The sequence below is a fragment of the Podospora pseudoanserina genome, chromosome 5 (assembly GCF_035222485.1).
Source record: "Podospora pseudoanserina strain CBS 124.78 chromosome 5, whole genome shotgun sequence".
Lineage (NCBI taxonomy): Eukaryota > Fungi > Ascomycota > Sordariomycetes > Sordariales > Podosporaceae > Podospora > Podospora pseudoanserina.
The window spans coordinates 836,196-857,724 of NC_085924.1; the positions used below are offsets into that span (position 1 = coordinate 836,196).

Genomic DNA, 21,529 nt, shown 5'->3' on the forward strand with positions numbered 1-21,529 from the left:
GTTTCATGGCAATTTTGGTATCTCATTCTCCCTACATCTCGATTCATCTAAAACACGACCCTTCCCCCTATCCTCACCTCTTAACACTCAACTCCTCCCACTGAACACCCGCCCACTCCTCCAAATACCCCCCTTCTCCCCCTTCCACACCCCTCTCCTGGCAATCCCTCTCACAGACCCCCACAATAACCGTCCCCCAATCCATCCCATCCAGATCCTCCTCCTCCCCTTCCAACTCTTGAATCGCCTGCGGCGTCATCTGCACCTCAAACACCCTTCCCCCACCACAATTCCCACACCTCGGCATCCCCCCCTTTCCTCCCTTCACCTTTGCCTCCCCCTCCCCATCCTTTGCATACAGCATCTTCCCCACGGCATCACTCTTGCTATACAACAGCGGCTGACCAGCAAACTCATACCTGATAACCTGCTCCGGGTTCTGCCCCACCCTGTCGGCAAACTTTTGAAACACAGTGTCCATGCTCGACTCAAAAACCTCCTTGTCTTCTTTACCTCCTCCACTGGACGAGCCCTCGCCCGAGTCAATGTCCATTATCTGAGTCTTTTGCGAGATGGGCGCGGGCTCAGGGTCGAGCTGTTCGTAGTCTGCCTCTGCTATCCAGCGTACAGGATAGGATTTCGGGAGGAGGGAGGAATCTGCCGGCCACGGTTCGGGGGGTGGTGCTGGAGTGGCAGGGGGGAGGTTGAGAGATAATGTTTCGGCGAAGGATTTGGGGAGTTTCTCCTCCTTAACTTCGACGGGGGTGGGTTTTGGTTCCGGAGCAGCCGGGGTCGGGGCCGGGGCGGCGAATGGGTTGGTTGAGGTGGTGGTTGGCTTGGGAGCAAAAGGGTTTGTTGAGGCAGAAGCAAACGGGTTACCACCCGAGGAGGAGGAGGAGGTTGGCTTCGCGCCGAACAGCGCCTCCCCTAGACCGAGGGTAGACGCCTTGGGGATGACAGTGACTTCTTTCGGCTTGGTTTCCTGGGACTCTTTGGCTGCCGCAACAGCATCAGGCGATACCCTCAACCCTCTAATCGCCCTGATACTGCCCTCCTTTCTCCGGCAACTCTTCCTTCTGCAGGCGAACACATAAAGCCGGCGTTCGTGGCCAGGGTATCGGTCTGGGAGCTCGGCGTTGAGCTGGAGCAGGACCACCATGAGGTCTTTGCAGACTTTACACCGAGCCAGCGCGGCGGAGGGTGGTTTCGAGGGGTCTAGCCATGTCTGATTGAGACTCGGTAAGTATTTGATCAAGTTGAGTTGTTGTCTGCCCGTGGCGCAAAAAGGGTGACTTACTGGCTGTCCTCCAAGCCGGCTGATCTCCTCTCCTTGTGCGTCCTCCGAGGCATACCCCAGGAGAACGTTGGTCTCCTGGAAATCATTGTCCTCGGCGCCCGAGGAATCGCTGTCGTAGGGAGCCATTCTGTTCTGTGTTTATGGAGAATCGCAACCAGTACCGGGCTTGATGGTGGAAAACTTTGGGGTGGCAGTCGCAAGGCTTTTCGACAAAACTTTGGCGGGGTAGGAAATATTGCCCCGCCATCCAAAGCCGGCTGGCCAAGATGACGGCGCTGCCTCCGTCCAAGCAATTCCGATGGGATGAAATAAGTACGGGTCTATATGAGGCTTCTGGCACTGGGCCATATTTAGAGTGCATTACTGGTTGTTTAAAGCCCGTTGACCCAAAGCAGGCCATCGTTCCCCGGAGCTTACACATTTGCCAGTCATCCATAAGGTTGATGTGTTCAACAACGACGGTTCGTCTTTTATTATGTCAAAGAGGTATCTTACGAACAAAGTCTAAACTATTTCTTCACTGCTCGGGACCATCCATACCCGGGCCAGGTCCACCTGATCGGCCCATCTGTCTCGCCTTCAGCAGCTCATCGCACAACAACAGGTTGGACGCGATACCCGAGCTGGAGGCAATGCAGTTTCTCAACACACGGAAAGAGTCGTACACACCCTCGAGGGTAGGATCCATCGGCTCGCCTGTAGCCAGGTCAAGGCCGACAACGTTGCCATCAGCATGCTCATCGTGGAGAGCAGCCACTAGAAAGAGACATGTTAGCAGGTAGATCGATAAAATAACAGGGAGGGCCCCACGTACAGGCATCCTGAATGTCAAGACCAGCGTTGGCGGCCAAGGTCTTGGGAATGATAAGAAGAGCGTCGGCGAAGGCATCTACACCCCACTTGGCCTTGCCTCTGACAGTCTTCTTGAAAGCATCGCTCTTGAGGTGCATGGCGCAGGCGACTTGGAAGGCACCAGCGCCGGGAACAACGCTCTTGTCGACAATCATGTTGTAAACACTTCTAAGACCATCACGAACGGCATCTGATACCTGGGCGATGGTGTGCTGGTTGGGGCCCTTGATAAGGAGGGTCACGGACTTGGGGTCCTTGACGTCCTCAATGAATGTGTACTTCTCCTCGCCGAGCTGCTGCTCGTAAACGAGGCCAGCCCAGCCGAGAACATCTGGGGTCAGGTCATCGACACTGTTTTGCGCAACACCGCCGCAGATGAGTTGTAATCTCTCCATGTTTCTCCGCTTAGCTCTGCGCAGCGCGAGGATGCCGTTCTTTGCGAGGACGTCGAGGGACAGGGGGTCGATGCCCTTCTGGTTGATAATGACAAAGTTCTTCTTGCCGTCGCTTCCGCACACCTGCTTCTTGAGATCAACAATCTTCTTGAGCTTGGCGTCAACGAAGCGACGCTCGCTTTCTACCAGCTTATCCCGCTGCTCGGCACTGGAGTAGAAAAAGCTCGAGTTGATTTCGGTCTTTTCATATTCCAAGCTCACATTGAGGGTGAGAATGTAAGCATTCTCGACACGCTTGGGCATATCGGGATGCCTCGCGCCGTGGTCGAGGGCAAGGCCCTTGATGAGTTGTGTGTCGGAGGCAGTGCGGTGCTGCATCTTCATGATCTCAACCATGTGCAAATCGGGCTTCTCGGGGGCTTGATAGATAGCGAGGACGGCATCGACGATAGAGGGGGTCAACGTTTGGGCAAGGCTGGCACTCAACTTTGTGGCGAGAGAGGTTCTGGCGACGGAGAGGAGGAGCTCACGGTCGACTTCGCGGGCAAGCTTGAACTGGTCGAGGAACTATAGACAGTCAGTCAGAGGGAACTCACAACGGTGTCTAGCTGCAACCACAAACCTTCAAAGCCTCGTTCTTCGCAATCTCGAAGCCATCTGTAATGATGCGAGGGTGGAGACCCTCCTGAATGTAGCGGTCGGCTTGCTTCAGGAGCTCGCCGACGAGCAAAACTACTGATGTTGTGCCGTCTCCGCAGATATCGTCTTGTGCTGTCGCGGCCCGCGCAATCATAACAGCCGTGGGGTTCTGTATTTGCATCTCGCGGAGGAGGACGTTGCCATCCTTGGTCAACTTGATCTGTTACCCCTGGCGGTCAGTCACTGCATATCGTCCCCGCTTCGCAATCGATTCGTACCTGACCGGCGCCGTCGACAAGCCTGTGCCCAAAATGTTAGCCAAAGCGACCCCGAGTATGCCAGAGAGTATTCATACATCTTGATGGTGCCCAGAGGGCCCAAGTTGGACTTGAGGACATCCTGGAGACCCTCACCAGCGGTGATGTTGACCTTGAGAGCTTCGCCCCGCCTCTGTTAAACACCCAAATTAGCATCCCGGTCGTCTGGTAGTATCAGGCGGATTCGCGTACCCTGGACTCGGCCTTGGGGTTGAGAAGCTGTGCGGCGGACATGGTGGCAGACGGACAGCGAGGGAGGTATCTGACGGTTCGGGGGATCGCAAGATGTGGAGGTTCGCTGGGCTGAAGCTTGTCGCCAATCGACAACTTTTTTTTGCAGTGCTTTTAGATTCCAGGCGGTGGTTTAGGCGGAGCGGCAGGCAGCGACAAGGGGTGAAGGAGCTCGGACCACGGCTCAGGAGAAACACCCCGCCAACACGCTTATTGATAGCTGGGTACCTCTTCTGTCACCATTCTTCCCAGCATTCATAAGTACCCACTATCATCACATCATTGGTGGGAACCATCCATTTCACTGTTGTCTTTGTCAGGTTGGGGCATCAACAACTCACCACCGGGAATCCATGTTTGCTGGTGACGGCTTCAGGAATGACTTCTTGTCTGATTTGACTTGGATAATTCATTCTTTATATTAATTCTTTGAGCACCTGGCGAGAAACGCATCAAGCAGTATCATGAAGGGGGCACTCGGTCGCGCCTCCACTGTCCTAGCAACAGCGCTCTCGCTAGCTACGGCTCTTCCGTCATTTGAACCGCCTCAGAAACAGCCAACACAGCAGGTGGCCATCATAGGTATGTTCTTCCTTAATTTGACATTTGGAGGGGTTTTACTTCTGTTTTCATCTATTTTCATCAAAACCGATGAAGCGGCTCACTAATAATCTAAATAGGAGCTGGGGCTGCAGGCTCGTCTGCTGCATATTACTTACAACAATATGCCAAGCAACATGAGCTGCTCGGAATTTCCGTCAACATCACTCTCTTTGAGAAGACGGACCGTATTGGTGGACGAACTCTGACTATCAACGCATATGATGACCCTTCACAACCAATCGAACTCGGCGCAAGCATATTCATTGAGAAGAACCATATTCTTCACGATGCCCTTCAAAGGTTCAACTTGTCTAAACGGATTCCAGATGAAGACTCAGACCCCAAGCTCGGCATTTGGGATGGCGATGAGTTTGTCTTTACGATCAACGAGCGTGATTCATTCTGGTGGACAGCCCTCAAGGTCATTTACAAGTATGGAATCATGGCACCGAGACGAACTCAGAAGTTGATGGAAGCTACTATCGCCAATTTCTTGAAATTATACGAGGAGCCCAATTTCCCTTTTCGATCCCTTACCCAACGGGCGTACGAGCTTGGTCTGATTGATGTTACCGGGGTTACCGGGGAACAACTATTGAAGGCCAACAACATCGATGATCGCTATGCACACGACATTATTCAGGCCAGCACCCGAGTAAACTACGCCTCGAACTTGGTTCGAATCCACGGTCTGGACACCATGGTAAGCCCTGATGCTATCGGTATCACCTCTCAAGCTAACCGTGCCACAGGTCTCAATGGCGCCTGAGGGTGCCATGGCTGTCCAAGGTGGTAACTGGCAAATATTCTATAAAATGGCTGAGGCATCGGGCGCCAGTCTCTTGATGAACTCGTCTGTGGCTTCTATCGGATTCTCGTCAGAAACCAATCACTACTCTGGCAACAAGAAATACCTTATCCGCACCAAGTCCACTACATCGGAGTCAAATGGGGGAGAGGATTACCCCGTTGCCTTTGACAACGTTATCATTGCCAATCCCTACCAATTCAGCAAGATCTCAGCAGAGGAGGGCGTCATTCAACAAACCATTGACGAGATCCCCTACGTCCAGCTCCATGTCACCATTTTCGCGTCGCCTTACCAGTACAGTCCCGCGTTTTTCGGCTTCACCGAGTCAAAGGATGTCCCAGGCGGTGTTCTCACAACCCTTGCCAAATCTGATGGACCAACCTCTGGGGTCAATGGCGCCGGCAAGGCAGGTTTCTTCAGCGTCACAACCTTGCGTACGACCACAAACCCCACAACTCAAAAGCGGGAGTTTATCTACAAGATCTTCTCGCCTGAGAAGGTTAGTCCTGAGTTCCTCAGTCGCCTGTTTGGAGTCGAGGTGCCCGATTCCTTCACCACAGACCCTGATGAGGAGGGCTCAGTGAGTCCCATCACCTGGTATCATCCCCATGTCTTTTACTCGTATCCTCAAGCCTTGCCACGGGTAACGTTCCAGGACCCTATCATCGGTCCGGGCCTGTATTATACGTCTGGCATGGACAGTTTTATTTCCACGATGGAAACCAATGCGCTAATGGGCAAGAATGTGGCCGCCTTACTCATGGACGATATTTTGAAAGCGGGCAAGAATGGCTGCAAAGGGGCGGAGGAGATGCACGAAAATACTCTGCTTGATCAGTTTCGGAGTGGCCCAGGGAGCTCAGAGACGGACATAAAGGATTTGTAGATATATGTGGTGGGTAAATGACCCTTTGGCACCCGTTGTTTCCACGAGATGCCACTGTCGAACAATGTGGGTGTGGCTGGCCACAAAGAAGCCTTTCTTGGACCTCTGTGTCACATCAAGCCCAGTATGTGCTGTCATACGTCAAGCTAGTGGTTTCTGGCAGGTACATAGCATGATGTGCTTCCTTGTGTTGGCATCCCATCATATCGGGGACAAAATAACGGCCCTGCAACCGGCCAGTAGGCTTTCAAAGATCATTGAAGCCCTGTTAAAACAGATCCAAGGCCTATTGACAACTCCTTAAGAATATCAACTCTCTTTGCAGGTCTGTCAACTATCCTAATAAAAGAGATATGAACTATCTTTTGATGGTCTGTTTGCTGTGTTCAAGGACCAAGTTTGAGTAGCAGTGTATTTTTTTTGTCCACGGCGTGCCCATGTGATCGGTGTCTTGGTGAAAGCCGCAGGTCTGAAAGCCAGCACATGCAATGAGTCAGCAGCTGCCTTGGATGTGGCGCAAATCTCCACCTTTTCCGAGGTGGCAATTGGCTGGGTGCACCGCCACAAGATACGTCTCCCCTCCATTGTCCAGACATTTTTTTGGGAATCGCTTTTGTTATGACGCAGCTTCCCTCACGCATTTGCCCGACAGTCGAGTCCAGTCCTGTGCACTGGGTCGTCACTAAAGGCACCGGTGAAGGTCTAGGTATCATTCTCATTCTAAACCACAGTTTTACAAAAACATCCCTTTGCGATCTACTTAGTTTTATAGCGTCTTGTCTGTTTTCCCCGCCAAACAATCAACACCCCGCATCGTGAACTTTCTTCGAATCGTTGGCAGCCATGTTTGCCCTCAAAGGCAGTAAGTAACCACTTGAAACCCCCGCGACTCCCCCACAAAGCAAGACAGCCCAGTGCGCGACGGCCGCTGATGTTGCCCATTATGTCGCTATCACCTGCTAACTACATCAACGCAGTCTCCCGTCTGATCTTTGGCTCCAACAACCAGGAGTCCATGATCGAGCTGCCCCAAGGCCAACTCTACCTTGTTCGACCATTCTCACCCAAGGGATATTCTGAGCTTCTCTTCAAGGACGCTTCCGCTCGCATTCGCCGTACCGCGCAAGAATTCCAATACCAACTTGTCGTCCAGCGAGTTTACGAAGAGGGCGAGGCTGAGCTGCTTGCCGAGGAGGAAGGAGACGACCTCGAGGCCGATGCCGACATTCTAGCTGCCGAGCGCGACGAAAAGACATTCCTCCTCGACGAGGCGCTTCATTTCCGCGTCGAGAACCGAGAGGGTAGCGAGAGGGTACTCTGCTGGAGAGACTTGAGTGGTGACGCCGGGGACGTTTTCGAGTTTGTTTGCGACGGTGGCATCTTGCCCGCCCAAGTGAAGCAGTTCGAGCTTATCGCGAAGCAGTGCCAGTACGAGCGCAAGTACCGCAAGCCTCACGCCACAGCTTCTAAAGAGGATCTCCTCCAGTTCGAGTTCGACGAGCAGCCGATCCCGCCAGCCAGCCCAATTCACAGCCCTGTCCTCACCAGGTCCATCGAGTCCTCCGAGATGTTTTTCCCCAAGGCTCAAGGGAAGAAAGACGCGGTCTCCGACTTGGAAGTAACGCCGAGGAAGAAATCTCCTCCCACGCCGACCAAGACACCGACCACCAAGGGTAAGGAGCGGAATATGGGTACTCCCTCGGCCGTTGCTCATCCAGAGGCTCGCGAGATGTTGGCTGCTGAGGTTGCCGAGCTCCACTTCTTTGAGTTTCAATCGGGCGCATTCGTCCTGAAGGATGAGTCTGTCACTGCAACTGTCACGGAGATCGACAACTGGAAGTACTGGTTGCAGGTCGGCAGCGCCGACCGTGACTGGATAGGCGTCCCCGTCACGGAAGACCTCAATCCCGTCTTCAACTTCGAGTTCCTTTCTTTCATCTTCAATCAATTTCACGAGGATGGGTCAGCTTATTCATGGCTTCTTCGATTCAAGGATCAGGCGACTCTAGAGCGCTTCCAGGAGGGTTTGATGCAGGCTCTTTGGGAGCAGCTGAATCAGATCAAGTGGTCCAAGATCAAGGACAAGGAGCGTGACTACGTCACCGACGCTTTCAACGATTTGACCATGGAGGATGCCGATCAAGGAGAGGAGGAGGAGCATTATGAGGATGCAGAGGAGGGAAGCGAAGATGAGGACGATGACAGACCACGGAGTGAACATTACGATAGTGACGAAGACGAAGACGATGTGGACTACAAGCCCAAGGACGGTGAGACCAACAAACAGATCGCTGTCGGGTACAAGCATGACCGGTCGTTTGTCGTCCGCGGTTCCAAGATCGGCGTCTTCAAGCACACCCCCAACAATAACCTCGAGTTCAGCACCAACATCTCCAAGGTTGAGACGGCAGATGGAAAGCTGTTCTCGCCCAAGAAGGTCATGCTTCACAACGAAGACCGCAACCTTATCTTGCAGAAGGATGATGACCCGAACAAGCTGTATCGCATGGATCTCGAGTATGGCAAGGTCGTTGACGAGTGGAACGTCCATGAGGATATTCCTGTGGTCACCTTCGCGCCCGAGAACAAGTTTGCGCAGATGACCCACGAGCCCACGTTCCTTGGTATCAGCAAAAACGCGCTGTACCGCATCGATCCCCGTCTGTCTGGCACCAAGCTGGTTGACGCTCAGCTCAAGCAGTACGCCAGCAAGAACGACTTCTCTGCCATTTCTACTACCGAGAAGGGCCATATCGCCGTGGCTTCCAACAAGGGTGACATTCGTCTCTTTGACCGTCTCGGCATCAATGCCAAGACACACATTCCTGCCCTTGGTGAACCCATCATCGGTCTCGACGTGTCTGCCGATGGTCGCTGGGTCCTCGGTACCTGCCGTACTTACTTGCTGCTGATTGATGCCCAGCAAAAGTCTGGCAAGAACGAAGGCAAGCTTGGCTTTGAGAAGTCCTTCGCTGCCGATCAGAAGCCCCAGCCTCGCCGCCTTGCTCTGAGCCCCGAGCACGTTGCGCAGTTTCACCACGAGACAGGCAAGGCTGTCAGCTTCACTCCTGCCAAGTTCAACACCGGAGAGGGTGTCGAGGAGAGCAGCATCATCACCGCCACGGGTCCGTACATCATCGAGTGGAACCTTAAGAAGGTTCTGACCGGCAAGAAGACGCCCTACCTCATCAAGCGGTACTCGGACGACGTCAAGGCCGACGACTTCAAGTTTGGCACCGACAAGAACGTCATTGTCGCGCTGCCCCACGAGGTTAACATGGTTAGCCACACCCGTCTCAAGCGGCCTACTCGTGAGAGCATTGCTGGCGACTTTGGGCGTCGTGGGTCTCGGTTTGGCACCCCGGCGAAGAGTCCTTCCAAGTTGAGTAGGAGTGCGATTGTGGAGGAGGCTTTTTAGTTTGCTGGGGTATGCAGTGTTGGGTGACTGGGATGGATTGTCGTTTGCTTTTCTTTACTTGCTGAACACTGGGAGTACCGGTTTCGTGTGTTGTTTTTGACGCCTTGTTGCGTCGTCATGTATGCAGGATGATGGGATAACCGTGTGCGTTTGTTGTTTTGTTTTGCTTAGCATCGGGAGTTGAGGTAGCTTTCTTGATGAGTAACGTCTTGGTGTTGAGGGAAGGGGCTTGCTTGGCTGGGTAGGTAGGTAGGTAGGATTGCTGGATGACGGTTAGGGCATCTTGGTCGATATGACCTCAATTGACTACGTAACACGGCTCGTGAGTTTGAGGAGATCTCGGTATGTTTGTGATTATCGTGTTCTTTATTGAGCACTGTTTCTGAGCCCAACTACCTCTCCTCGACAATTCCCCACAGTTCGTGGTTAAGATTCACAGTCGCAATTGAAGGTTCAGGCAAGTGAAATAAGATGAAATTCGTAATTCATAACCTAACTAAAGAGCAATCTGGTATCATTTCACTCCTCATCCCAATCCCATCCCTTTACAAACCCCTCCTCTCCGTCTCCTGATACGTCATCCCACCCTTGCTATCAACCCTCGGGTCTAGCTTATTCAGCAAGTCCGACTTGTGCGGGCCAGCGGTGTTTGGAGCCGGGCCCGGCAAGTGGCTATTGCCTACACCCCCCATTCCACGATGACGACCACCATCCCGATCAGAATCCACCCTCGGATCCATCATGTTTCCCGCCCTTGTCCCATGAGGCCCGTAGCTGCCCTCCGGAATGGGATTCCCGACGGCGCCGTAGCCATGTTTAGCGGGCATGCTCCTCTGCCTGTCCATGTCGGAGTCAACCCTGGGGTCGAGGGTGTTCGCCATGCGGGAGGAGTGAGGGCCGTAGGTACCTTCGGGGATGTTGTTTGGGTGGGAGGAGAGGGGTCCGGGTCCGGTGGCGCCGTGCATGGTCGGAGGAGCGCCAGCAGGGCCGCCGCTGAAGTGCTGGTTGCGGGAGGAGTCCATGTCAGAATCAACGCGGGGGTCGAGGGCGTTGGCCAGTCTGGATTTGTGAGGGCCATAAGTGCCGGAGGGGATGTTGTTGTTGTGTTGGGATGGGGGAGGGGGGAGGGGTTGGTTATCCCTGGTTGAGTCGACTGCTGGGTCGATCTTGTTGAGGAAGTCGTGCTTGTGGTGGCCGGCTGTTGTGGGGGCTGGGCCGGAGGCGGCAGACTGCCCGTAGGTGGGGGGCATTTGAGTTGCTGGGAGGTTGGGGTTGATGGAGGAGTTGTTGTCACGGCGTAGGCCGCGTTCATTTGGGGAGTTGTACATGATGGGTTGTGGTGGTGATGGTTTGCTGCTGTGCGGTTGTGCTTGTTGTATGGTTGAGTTGGACGTCAAGAGTAGATCTTGGATTATGACCCGCTATGGACAGAAGGGGGCATATATCCCCATCTGTTCTTAAACTCATGGTCTTTGACATGAGATATCTTTCCTCCCCAAGTGTGATCTCATACAACGTCATACTTGGTAAGGTGAGCGATGTGGCGTCAGGTCTGAAAGGCAGGCACGGCATCAACAAACGATCTCCTTCCGGAACAGCACACGCAAATGTTGGAATTGTATGGCTGGAAAGTTGATTTGATCAATGGATATTCGGGCCGCGTATTTGTTGGTCATTCACACGTTTCTTCGGCTGTACCCGTGACGGGGGTAAAATGACGTCGCTTGGTCTTGGACCCTGAATCAGTCAAAAAGTCGCCACTCTTAGCGACCGTTGACATCAGGCACGGGGCCCTGTAATTGTGTGTGGCTTGAGTTCGAGATTGAGCATAGATTTGATATTGTTGTGGCTGTTTCGTTGTAAGATTTCGATGGCGAAGGAGAAGGGAGCTCGCAGCAAAGCCGTGGTGATGGTTTCTCACAGCAGGTTGTGAGACTTTTAGCACGGCAATTCTCCTCACTGATTTCATGAACTTGCAATGAGTGAAACAGGCTAACTGTAAAAAGATCACTGCTTGTCATATGTGCTACGGTATTGTAGAAAATATGAGGAGAGTCATAAACATCATAACCGCTTCATTATTGTACTCCTTTCAAACCCGACCCAACCCATGATGCCTCGCAAATTACATATCCCTTCGAGGTCCATTCACCAACCGGTTCACCGCCATACCAGCTAGTGCACTCCCTACAGTGCCCATCTTGGTACTGCCCTTTTCCTCCTTTCTCTTCTCTGCCGCGGCCCCAATAGCAGCAGCACTAAGAGCTGCTGTCGCAACTCTAGCGCCTTTCGCACCTGTCCAAGACCCAGGCTGGTTCCTCACGCGAAAAGCCTCGATTGCCGCTGCATCAACAGCTGATTTGAGGCCCTTGTCCATTCGAGCCCTGCTGCGACTCCTTGTTGCCGGATCAGCGTAGGAACTTCTATGGGTGCTACGGTGACGGGACCGTCTGGAGGGCGATGAGCTGTGTGCACGACGACGAGAAGAAGTGGTGTAGTGATCATCACCACGGTACGACCGACGGCTGTGATCTCTATGATGGCTGTGGGATCCGGAGTGGTAATGGGAAGAATGTCGGTGACGATGACCTCGGTCGAAGTCGTCGTAGTCTCTGTCGTAGTCTCTGTCGTACCCTCGGGAGTGGTGTCTGGACCCAGAATAAGATCGATGCTTGTCGTCCAGGCCAAGCCCTGCCATGGCATCTTCAACCTTGCCTAATGCTTGTCGGCCGAGAGATCGATGCCGTCTTGGCCGGGACTCGTAGTCGTCGTAGTACGCATTGTCGTAATCGTAGTCGTAGTTGCGATGGTTGCGGCGTCGGCCGCGGTGATGGTCTGACATCTTGTTGCTTACTGCAAGACTCCTAGCGATATATCGAGTCTCAAATTGAGTGTTGGATTTGTCTCTCAAACAACCAATTCATGAAAAAGTCAGTGAGGAGTCAACGGGTATTCAATCTCGTCGGAGTCTGCCGCCAAGATTCTCCATTATCTTGATTTCGATGCTGGTACTGATATCACCTTGTGGCGTATCTCGTGTCTGTGGGGTTGCGTCACAACCATCTTCTACTAACTAAAATACAGGTGACAGTTGATCTCCATCTTCACCGTGAGCTTGGTGGTTTCGGTGCCGAAATACCGATGGTGGTGTGGAAGTGTGACGGAGCTGTGGATTAGTCATGGTCATTTGGGTGTATCACTGACAGGTATAATAAGAAGTCCATCTCAGCTCATTGCCCCTGTCGCATTTGGCCTTGGAGCTTCCAAGTTCTGCGTTATTCATCTTGGCGTATCAGGTCTGCTCAGGAAGGTGTGCCGTTGTGGACTGGTGGTGGTTATTTGATTTGTGCGTCTAGCGCATCATCATCATTCACTTCCTCTCGGCCGTGGTAAGTTTCTGTCTCCCCCCTAAGTTGTAAATGACACATTTGGATGGCCAGGCATTCACATCACGAGTACGAGACTGAAGCTAGATATTCAACGTGAGTGATCCTTTTGCAAATATTGATGATTGACTCGGTGTGCCTGGTGAGTGAAGTCGGCTTATGACGTCATTTCTCCCACCATCGGATCAAAAGTCCAACTCCGAAGGAAGTTGCATTTTCTCAACCAACCACACCGAATGGAAGGAAGCTCGCACTCGAATCAATGACCACGCGAAGAATTCCCATGTCCAGACAAATTTCGCCATCAAGAACGTCAGGATCGCCCGGTCCCACCCCACACGTTCTGCTCAGATCAAGGTAGCATTGGGAACAATATTTTTGCAATAATGGCAGATCAAACCGGCAGGGAATGTGGTGATGCTTCTATGACGAGAAGAGTCTCAGTTGAGGGGTCTCTTGGCGGCAGATTCAGCCAAGATATATTTGAGTCTACCCGTTCACATTAAACATCTTTTGTGATATCAACCTGTGGGCTCTCACAGCTTTCTTGGAAGCTCACATCACCACCAATCCCCGCCGGCTACCATCAACGGGTACGCGATCTGCAAGATCACCCGTTATTCGCCACCCTCAATCCTCCAGACAACCAATTCGGGAGCCTAACAATGGCACCAACACTCCAACCCCGCCAAGTCGTAGTTACCGACAGTAGTGGAAGCAGCGGCGGAGGCCTCGACACCGGCGCCATCGTCGGCATTGTCATCGGCACCATCGCGGGCATCCTCCTGCTCTGGTGGATCATCCGCTCCTGCACAAAGCCCAACCGCCGCCCTGACCCCGACAGACAAGGCTGGTACGACGACACTCCCCCTCGCCGGTCTAGGTCCAGGTCTACACACTCTCATCGACACCACCATCACCACGGACGCCATCACAGCAGAAGCCACAGCAGAAGAAGGTCCACTTCTCGTCCTGTTATACTGGAGAAGCCCGCGAGGGGTTACGCTATCCCAGTCGCTCCGCAGCAGGCGTATGTCTACCCGAGTGCGGGCCGGTCGAGGAGCAGGAGTCAGGGGAGATATCATGCTTCTGGGTATTAAAGGAATATTACGATTGGGTATAATGGGGGACATGATGATGGGAATTATGGCGGCATGGGAAACAAAACAATGAATGAATGAGCTTTTCACCGTACATGTACAAATATACCCTTCAGTCTACATACAATTTTAAATCTTTCACGACCTTTGTCCAGTTCAAAATGCATCTCTCCACAGCAGCTCATCCACGCCTCCTCCCACCCCTCTCCGGCTCTTGCTCAGAAAGACGTCTTGCAGGGGTAGTGGCCCGTGTCTGTTTCTGCATCCTAGGTGATAGCTCATACTCCTCATACAACCCCAGCGAAGAAGGCCGCTGTCTTTCCGGCGGACTCGACCCCTCACGAGATGACTCTCTCCTCGACGGCGGCCGCTGATAAGAATGCTCCGTCTCCCCATACCCCCTCGAACCGGTGGAATGCCTCTGCCGATGATACTCCTCCTGCTGCGACCTCTTCGCCGCCTTCGCAGCAAGATACTCCTCCAAATCCGCCCCCGACACAATCTTGCACCCCGCCATGGTAAAAACCTTTCGAATCCACCCCTTGATCATCTCATCCTCCACGTCGGCCAAGTCCTCCTTCTTGATATACTTTCGGTTAAACTGCCTGTTCCCCGGCGTCTTTCCTGTTAAAAACGACCAAAGGGTGATAGCAAGAGCATAGTAATCATCAAACACCGTCGGCGCAGGCAACGGCAGCCCCTGCTCAAGACATTGCATCCTCTTTGGCGTCAAATATGAATTCGTCACATGAAGTGAGTTCCAACGGTCCTTGTTTTCTTCAATGAACCTCGCCCCGGCAAAATCAACCATCTTCAGCCTCTTCGCCGGCTGCTGCTGCTGCTGCTGGCCGGGAGAGAAAGAAGTAGGCCTGCAGTTACCCCAGATGAACTTTGACTCTTTGATATTCCCGTGGACGATGCCTCTTTTGTGTAGGTTTTCCACAACGAGAAACATCTCGACGACACACTTGTGCCGTTTGTGGATGGGAATCCTCCGAGCACGGAAGGGCTCACCACCCTCCATGATTACGGCCTTGGTGCCGGTTGAGGGCCGGGAGCCTTTCCAGACTACTCTGCTCAGCGGCCGCATGGTGAGGCTGCCGGCTGCTTCCATCAGCTCAACCTCCCGCGAGGTCATGTTGGACTTGTAGACGAGGTCGTCTGAGAACCGGTAGAGCATGCCCGTGTTGCCTATCATGGAGGCAATCCACCTTTCTGGGGGGAAGTCGAGGATGGGGTCGTCATCGTCGATTATGAGCGGGAGTGCGGCGGTGGGAGGGCTGGGCTCGGGGACCCGGGTGATCTCCCCGGAGCGGCGGTACTTGGATCGGTCACGGTGTTTGTGTCTTTGCTCGTTGGCGCCAGTGCGTTCAAAGTGTCCAAACGAGGCGCGGTGCTGTCTCTTTGATTGGACGTGGAGACGGGCTTCGGATTCGAGGATTTCGTGAATATGTTCTGCCGAGATTCTGGCCATTGTGTTCTTCGACTTTCAAGTTGAGGAGAGGGGAAGGGGGGGGATATGCAGGTAGGCGCCGTGTGCTAAGCGCGTGGCTGTTGGAAAGGAAGGAGGAGGATCTGCCTGCTGGGCCATCACGGAGGTGATGGTGGTGGACAAAGGTGAAGGTGAAGGTTTCGGGGACTTCACGTTGAGCGGGCTTGCGCAGCTTTCTCGCATTCCGGTGGAGGTGTTGGACAAGACTCCGGTGCTTTGTTTGCGTCGACAACGTCTTGCGTGGCGGTTTGATTCCATGGGAACGACAAAAGTCAAACTCTATCTGAACGAATTCCAAAGCAAACAACCACGCTAGCAAGAAAGCCTTGAGTGACAGAAGCCCGGCGCCATGAACGTCACTTCGTTGGTACGTTACCACTCGTAGCAGAAGCTCGCCCTGACTATCTCTTCCCCTCTCAGTACACTGCGCCATCCAGGCGGTTCTTCCAGAAAGATTCCATTCTTCTTCGGCTCGAGTTGCTCTGAGACGGCGGCTATTGTTCATTTACACCGAGCCTTCTCCAATTTTCCTTGCGCCTAGCCCGCCTATCTGCATTGTACTACATGTCGTGCCGTGCGGCATGGTGATCTGGTGGTTGCCCGCCGGCGCCCGCATGTCAAGAACAGACTTGACTCGTGACGCATGCGCCAAAGGATGAAGTCGAGGATAGGTCCCGGAGTTTCTATCTCTGAGGCTTTATGGTGCCGCTGACACAGCACCACCCACTTGAACCAAGGTAGTGGACCTTGACGGACGGGGGATTGTGGGATAACTTGAGTTCATCTCATCGTCACAATCGTGATCACAACGGAGGACGTGATGAGTGTGATTCCGGTGGATGTAGCATCACCACATGGCGGTCAGTCAACTACCGACGTCCAAATTTCTATATTTACCAGATAATTCCAGTTTCTGGGATCGCTCAGGATCGTTTTCTCCTATCACCACCTCCATCAGCTCGAAATCCACAAGTCGGGCAGATATTTCCCCACAGAGATGGCGGACTCGTTCTCTTTTGGTGCCGTCACGCATGGCAGATGGGCGACTATTAGCGCCTCACAGCATGGCCCCCGGTGATGTCGCGCTCCTTCCAGCCTCTTGGTTGCATCCGCCAAGACGACCTCGACCGACGTCTGGGGCAAGCTGCCGGACCAACCACCAAGTCACAAATTCGGACCAATCACAAGATGTTCATCGTGACGGACATGCCAAGGGCGGCAAGCACACCTATTTTTACACCTGTGGACATCTGGGCATCGGACGGTGCTGGACCCCAGATAATAACTCCCATTTCACCCCCAGCAGTTCCGTCGGTGAGATGCGATTCGCAAAGGATGGCTCCGTGATGATAATTTCTCGCATGATAGCAAGAGTCTTGTCAGCTTGGCATCACGGAAGCTTCTGCACTTTCTGCACATCTGCACTCCACCGCCTCCACACTTTTCCATGCCACCGCCATGCTGAGGGAGTTGAGGGATTGAGACCTCGATCTGGCTCAGGCCCGAGCGTCCTGTATAAGGTGTGATTGAGCCCATGCATGGAAGGACAAGGTTCCTGTTGATCCAATTCCAACCTCAACATCAGTTGATCTTGAGCGTGTCTTCTCTTTTGTTGTCCGGCTTCGTTGCCACAAGCTTCTCGTCAAGATGTGTACCTACGACTACACGCCATACACCGGCTGCAAGCAAGGTGAGCAGCATTTCTACATCCAGTGGATGAAGTGCAGCAAGGCCATCGAGACGGGTGGCAAGTACTGCCCACCGGAGTTGTCTGTCGAGGTCGACGCTATCCGCAAGCTGTCCGGCAACGTTCTCTCATGTCCTGTCCACGGCCCCATCGCCATTGAACAACACGAGTTTGACTTTGTCGTCGCCAAGGTCCCAGTCGAGCAACCCCATGACCAGCCCGCTCGCCGGGGAAGGTCTCGCACAGCTTCACGACGAGGGACAAGTGTGAGCCGGTCCAACAGAACACCCAAGACCGACACATTCGGAAGGGACTTTGAGGAGCTTCCAGAGAAGAAAAGACGGGAGTCAAGGGCTGTTTCACCAACGGAATCTGTCAACTCGGAGTCTTCTGGTACCATTCCAGCTCGACCCAGGACATCGGATGGACTCAAGAAGGCGGATAGGAGTGGAAGTCAGGATAGGCGGAGGAGCTCCGTGGCTCACTCACACCGGCGTGTAAGCTCAGCAGACCTCAACTTGATGCCTCGTCGTGCGTCCACCCTGCGCCAAAGCGGTGACAGGCAGTTGCCACCACCGGCTGAGATTCCCGAGCATGCGGAAGCACAGGAGGAGGAACCACGTGGTCGTCAGCCACGACCCAAGACCACAGTACATATTCCTGCTAGGACTGGCATGATCGGCTTGCCCTCCAGTCCAGACATGAACAAGAGATCCCCCGTGAGCCGTGCCAAGAGTGAAGGCAGGCCAACGCCGCCTGATACACTCACGGCAAGAATTGACACAGCATTATCACCCAACACAGCGCTGGGCTCAAGCGACAGTTCCCCTGAGCATCCATCCGAACCTCTTCCATTTGGCCCAAGGCGATCCAGCGTCAGGAGGACCACCACCCGCAGCATCCGCAAATCCACAGACGAAGGCCCTATGGGTCGCATCGACGAGCACGTTGCCTCAGGAGAGGACGAAGACCAGCTCCAAGCCAGCGGCCTTCACATCACGACCTCGAACATCACCCGCTCAGGAACAAACCGCACCACCCGATCATCCAGGGTCGGCATCTCCCCCGAATCCGAATCTGACTTCCGATTCCCACCACCTCCCAGCCGCAGCAATAACTCCTCCCCCATCTCCCGCCGCGGCAGCGAGACCCGCCCTCCCATGCCCGCCAGCCCCCTCTCCCCTGTCTTTCCCCGCTACAACAGCTACACCAGCAACGACGATGCCTCCTCCCTCCGAAGCAACCAAAGCAAAACCTCCCGCCGCTTCGAAGACCAAGTCGCCGAAGGCAGAAAATGGGCCGCCGCAAGAGAGCAACACATGTCCATCCTGGCCAACCACTCCGAGCCTAACCTCCCGCTCGCTGGTGTCCAAAGCAGAAGGGAATCAGCCGACAGCGGGTACCGCAGCGGCCACCAGGGACAGCTGCCCATCCCACCTAATTCCCCTCCACCAAGGCAGACAACCCCCAACCCCATCCAGCAAGAACCAAAGAGACGGACGTTGCAGAAACAGAACGGCCAAGCGCCCTATCAGACTGATCTTGGGTTGCCATCGCCCAACACGTTGTCTCAGCGGAGACCGGCGCCGTTGCAGTTGGGAAATGTGCCGCCCTGTGCGCTGCCTGTGTCGCTTTACTCGCCTTCGCCTCTTGGTCAGAGTGGTGGGACTTCGAGCGGGGAGGTTAGCCCGGGGAATGTGAAGGGGAAGGTGCCGCTTCTGCAGAGGATGGGGTTGAAGAAGAAGATTAGTGGGTTGTGGGAGAAGGGGGGGAATCAGAGGGCTGTCGAAGCTTGATCGGGTCTGTTCATTCATTGGAGGAGTGAACTTTTATTTTGTTCATTTCTTTCATTTTGTATATACTTGCTGTATCATTACTGGGGTGTTATTACATTGTAGCATTAGCATTGGGGGGGTCAGTTGATGAAGAATATTGGGAAGAACAGATACCCTGCCTAGATACCTTCGCTTAAGGAGCAGCCTGTTAGATTGACTTGAAGCAATTCAGATTGTATCATGAGCTTTATGCAAAGAATGTCGTTGCAGCATGTTGAGATCATCAGAGTAGCGTTGCACAGAAGCGGGCAGTACCCCTGTAAGAGAATCAGTTCATGAGCATTGGGCTGCCCTGGTTAACTTACAGTCATCCTTGCATATTACGGCTGAGTGGATGGAGAAGATGTGCGGGCTCAGAAGCAAAGAAAAGGGAAAAATGTTGGAACATCATCTTCCTGACAGTTTTGACGTAGGTGTTGGAGGTAGTGCGGAAAGGCAAAAGATATGGGCGACCCCGGAATCGAACCGGGGTTTCTTCGGATCGTATGTGATGTTCTGAGAACAACCACAACGAAGCGTCCTGACCACTAGACTAGTCACCCGGTGAGGTATTATTGGATGGGAAAAAGGTGTGAATTTTCAATACATGACAATAACCACAAGCTGCCTCTCCATTCGCTTAAGGGCTGTTTTTCTTCACCTTCACCAAGCACAAGATTACCCGTTAATATTCGAGATAGCTCTTTCCCACACTAACAGGTCTCCCGTTCACCGAACTACTCGGTCGCAAATCCTTGCTGAAGCGCTGACGACGTCGAGTGGACGGCAGCGCCTGTTGCCTTGGCTGCACCTCGGCCGCAATGTTGCTTTTAGAAGCAAAGAAAAGAGTGAGCCTACTCATCATCTTCTACAAAAATATTTGCTTGGCACCCTAGGTTTTGTATGTCACCCAGTCGACATCATGGAGTTGCGTGATGACTATGAGACGCTTGCCTACATCGTCAAAACCAACAAAGCGCTGACGTCGTTGAGCCGGGAGACTCAACGCTTTCTGGTCATGAGCTTCCTCCCACTGCAAAAAAAGTAATTCTGCGTCTTCGAGTGGAGATGATAGCCACGGCTACAGAGATGTGCGAGCAAAATCGATCTCAGAGCCGAGGGACGATTCGACAACGGCGTACCATCTTACATGGCGGCGAGACTTTGAATTCAAGAATGGAGTCACTTCTCAGTCGATAAGGGACCTAATCTTTCATTTATTTTGTCATATTGACGAGTACTTCTTGCCTCTGATCGATGTGCCCTTGATAGCTGATGCCATTCGTAACTCTGAAACCTGATCCCATGAGACGATATCATTGATCGACCCATTGATGCAATCCCGCTTTCAAAAGATTGTCGATAGGGTTCTTGAATCCCTTGGATCGAGAGACCGTCGATTCATGCAACAAATGAGGTCGATAGTTGATACGGAATGGCGCGAAAGGATTGTTCTCCCTGACAGTCACAGGCCTGTACCAAACATAAGTGAATTGGAAGAACTTAAATCCGGGTCGTTTCGCGCCAGCTTTCGAGAATTGAACAGAAAAGTGCGGTTTGAGAGGCAGAACAAGGAGGCATTGCAGTAATCGCACCCATGATTCTGATGGTCTTGAAACCGGACAGGAACACGAGCCTGGTCACCGTCTCAGTTGCCACGGTATTGTTCATCCTCGTCCTTGCCATTGGACGAAAGGGACTGGGCGGTAAAGACGTGCTGGCAGCAACGGCGGCTTACGCTGCGGTGTTGTTTGTTTTCGTTGGTACAAGCATGGCTCCAGATTCTGGAGGCGCGGGAGAGTCTTAAATATGGGACAGGAACGGGCACTGGTGACTTGATGACCTCCTTTTTGTACTTTACCAGAATTATGACTTATGATCCAGAACACGATATTCGAGAGGCATTTTATTTGAGTTCCCTGAACGTGTCACACCCTGTCCAGCAACCAACCCGGACCGCCGGTGATTTCTCAACTCTGCCCTTTCCACGCAACAACTTGCTCCCATCCTCCTCCTTTCCATTCCTTGACGATTCCCAATAAAGATTACCGCAATCCACCTCCTACTCAGCCTTCTTATACACCCCATGCTGCAACGCCTCAGGATTATGCTGCACATGATGTCCGTGCTGATCCGTAAACAGCACCTGTCACAGACAAATCATCAGCCTTATTCCATTTATCCACCTCTGTACACCGGCTCAACATACCTTAGGAGGGTGCTTCACCCCTTCCTTCTCCGCCTCCTTCTCCGTCGTCACAACCTTCTCCACCTCCCCCTCATGTCTGCCGCCTCGCGAGCGGGCAAAAACATGGTCTCCTTCGTGAATCGGTTCGCCGTTCTTGTCTTTGAGGGTCGGCATCTTGAATTGGCTTTTGTACAGAGACGAGGTTCGATGGATATGTCACATTTCAGATTAGAACGGGCTTTTCTGCATGGTGGTTGAGGTTGTTCTGTTTGAAGATTCGCACAATATTTGGAGAGGGAGATGGTGACGTCACAAATGCTTTCATGGGCGCTGCTTTTTGTGACGTGGGTTGTTTTCATGACACATGATAAACTCTCCAATCGGGGGCCCCCTGATTAAGTTCTATCTATACT

At 53.1% G+C, this 21,529-nt stretch overlaps 10 protein-coding genes and 1 non-coding gene across 11 annotated transcripts; 5 read left to right on the forward strand and 6 right to left on the reverse strand.

Moving 5' to 3' along the window:
- Position 1: 1 nt before the first annotated feature.
- On the reverse strand, positions 2 to 1,423 carry QC764_500860 (uncharacterized protein; the record flags this gene model as incomplete). Its single annotated transcript, XM_062947351.1, has 2 exons — positions 2 to 1,225; positions 1,298 to 1,423. The coding sequence occupies 2 exons, from the start codon at positions 1,421 to 1,423 to the stop codon at positions 74 to 76; spliced, it is 1,278 nt and encodes a 425-aa protein (XP_062798619.1). The 3' UTR covers positions 2 to 73.
- Positions 1,424 to 1,814: 391 nt separating this feature from the next.
- Positions 1,815 to 3,854, reverse strand: CCT6 (T-complex protein 1 subunit zeta; the record flags this gene model as incomplete). Its single annotated transcript, XM_062947350.1, has 5 exons — positions 3,693 to 3,854; positions 3,539 to 3,633; positions 3,167 to 3,483; positions 2,112 to 3,111; positions 1,815 to 2,053 (listed from the first exon to the last, which is right to left on the reverse strand). Exons 3-5 carry the CDS (start codon positions 3,362 to 3,364, stop codon positions 1,815 to 1,817), a joined length of 1,437 nt encoding a protein of 478 aa, XP_062798620.1. The 5' UTR covers positions 3,365 to 3,483; positions 3,539 to 3,633; positions 3,693 to 3,854.
- Positions 3,536 to 6,393, forward strand: QC764_500840 (uncharacterized protein). The gene is made up of 3 exons (XM_062947349.1): positions 3,536 to 4,313; positions 4,412 to 5,037; positions 5,087 to 6,393. Exons 1-3 carry the CDS (start codon positions 4,196 to 4,198, stop codon positions 6,029 to 6,031), a joined length of 1,689 nt encoding a protein of 562 aa, XP_062798621.1. The 5' UTR covers positions 3,536 to 4,195; the 3' UTR covers positions 6,032 to 6,393.
- A 234-nt stretch (positions 6,394 to 6,627) lies between these two features.
- vid27 (Vacuolar import and degradation protein 27) lies at positions 6,628 to 9,783 on the forward strand. Its single transcript, XM_062947348.1, is given in 3 exon segments — positions 6,628 to 6,893; positions 7,009 to 9,690; positions 9,695 to 9,783. Coding segments are annotated over 2 exon segments (2,460 nt in total). The 5' UTR covers positions 6,628 to 6,874; the 3' UTR covers positions 9,450 to 9,690; positions 9,695 to 9,783.
- A 211-nt stretch (positions 9,784 to 9,994) lies between these two features.
- Positions 9,995 to 10,777, reverse strand: QC764_500820 (uncharacterized protein; the record flags this gene model as incomplete). Its single annotated transcript, XM_062947347.1, has 1 exon — positions 9,995 to 10,777. The coding sequence occupies one exon, from the start codon at positions 10,775 to 10,777 to the stop codon at positions 9,995 to 9,997; it is 783 nt and encodes a 260-aa protein (XP_062798623.1).
- A 797-nt stretch (positions 10,778 to 11,574) lies between these two features.
- Positions 11,575 to 12,291, reverse strand: QC764_500810 (uncharacterized protein; the record flags this gene model as incomplete). Its single annotated transcript, XM_062947346.1, has 1 exon — positions 11,575 to 12,291. The coding sequence occupies one exon, from the start codon at positions 12,289 to 12,291 to the stop codon at positions 11,575 to 11,577; it is 717 nt and encodes a 238-aa protein (XP_062798624.1).
- A 1,209-nt stretch (positions 12,292 to 13,500) lies between these two features.
- QC764_500805 (uncharacterized protein) lies at positions 13,501 to 13,935 on the forward strand (the record flags this gene model as incomplete). The annotated part of the gene is made up of 1 exon (XM_062947345.1): positions 13,501 to 13,935. One exon carries the CDS (start codon positions 13,501 to 13,503, stop codon positions 13,933 to 13,935), a length of 435 nt encoding a protein of 144 aa, XP_062798625.1.
- Positions 13,936 to 14,116: 181 nt separating this feature from the next.
- QC764_500800 (uncharacterized protein) lies at positions 14,117 to 15,409 on the reverse strand (the record flags this gene model as incomplete). Its single annotated transcript, XM_062947344.1, has 1 exon — positions 14,117 to 15,409. One exon carries the CDS (start codon positions 15,407 to 15,409, stop codon positions 14,117 to 14,119), a length of 1,293 nt encoding a protein of 430 aa, XP_062798626.1.
- Positions 15,410 to 17,074: 1,665 nt separating this feature from the next.
- QC764_500790 (uncharacterized protein) lies at positions 17,075 to 18,910 on the forward strand (the record flags this gene model as incomplete). The annotated part of the gene is made up of 1 exon (XM_062947343.1): positions 17,075 to 18,910. One exon carries the CDS (start codon positions 17,075 to 17,077, stop codon positions 18,908 to 18,910), a length of 1,836 nt encoding a protein of 611 aa, XP_062798627.1.
- A 484-nt stretch (positions 18,911 to 19,394) lies between these two features.
- On the forward strand, positions 19,395 to 19,491 carry QC764_0075080. The gene has a single exon. It is a non-coding gene; the product is annotated as a tRNA-His (tRNA).
- Positions 19,492 to 20,757: 1,266 nt separating this feature from the next.
- On the reverse strand, positions 20,758 to 21,455 carry QC764_500780 (uncharacterized protein). Its single transcript, XM_062947342.1, has 2 exons — positions 21,138 to 21,455; positions 20,758 to 21,074 (listed from the first exon to the last, which is right to left on the reverse strand). The coding sequence occupies exons 1-2, from the start codon at positions 21,288 to 21,290 to the stop codon at positions 20,991 to 20,993; spliced, it is 237 nt and encodes a 78-aa protein (XP_062798628.1). The 5' UTR covers positions 21,291 to 21,455; the 3' UTR covers positions 20,758 to 20,990.
- Between the last annotated feature and the right edge of the window lie 74 nt (positions 21,456 to 21,529).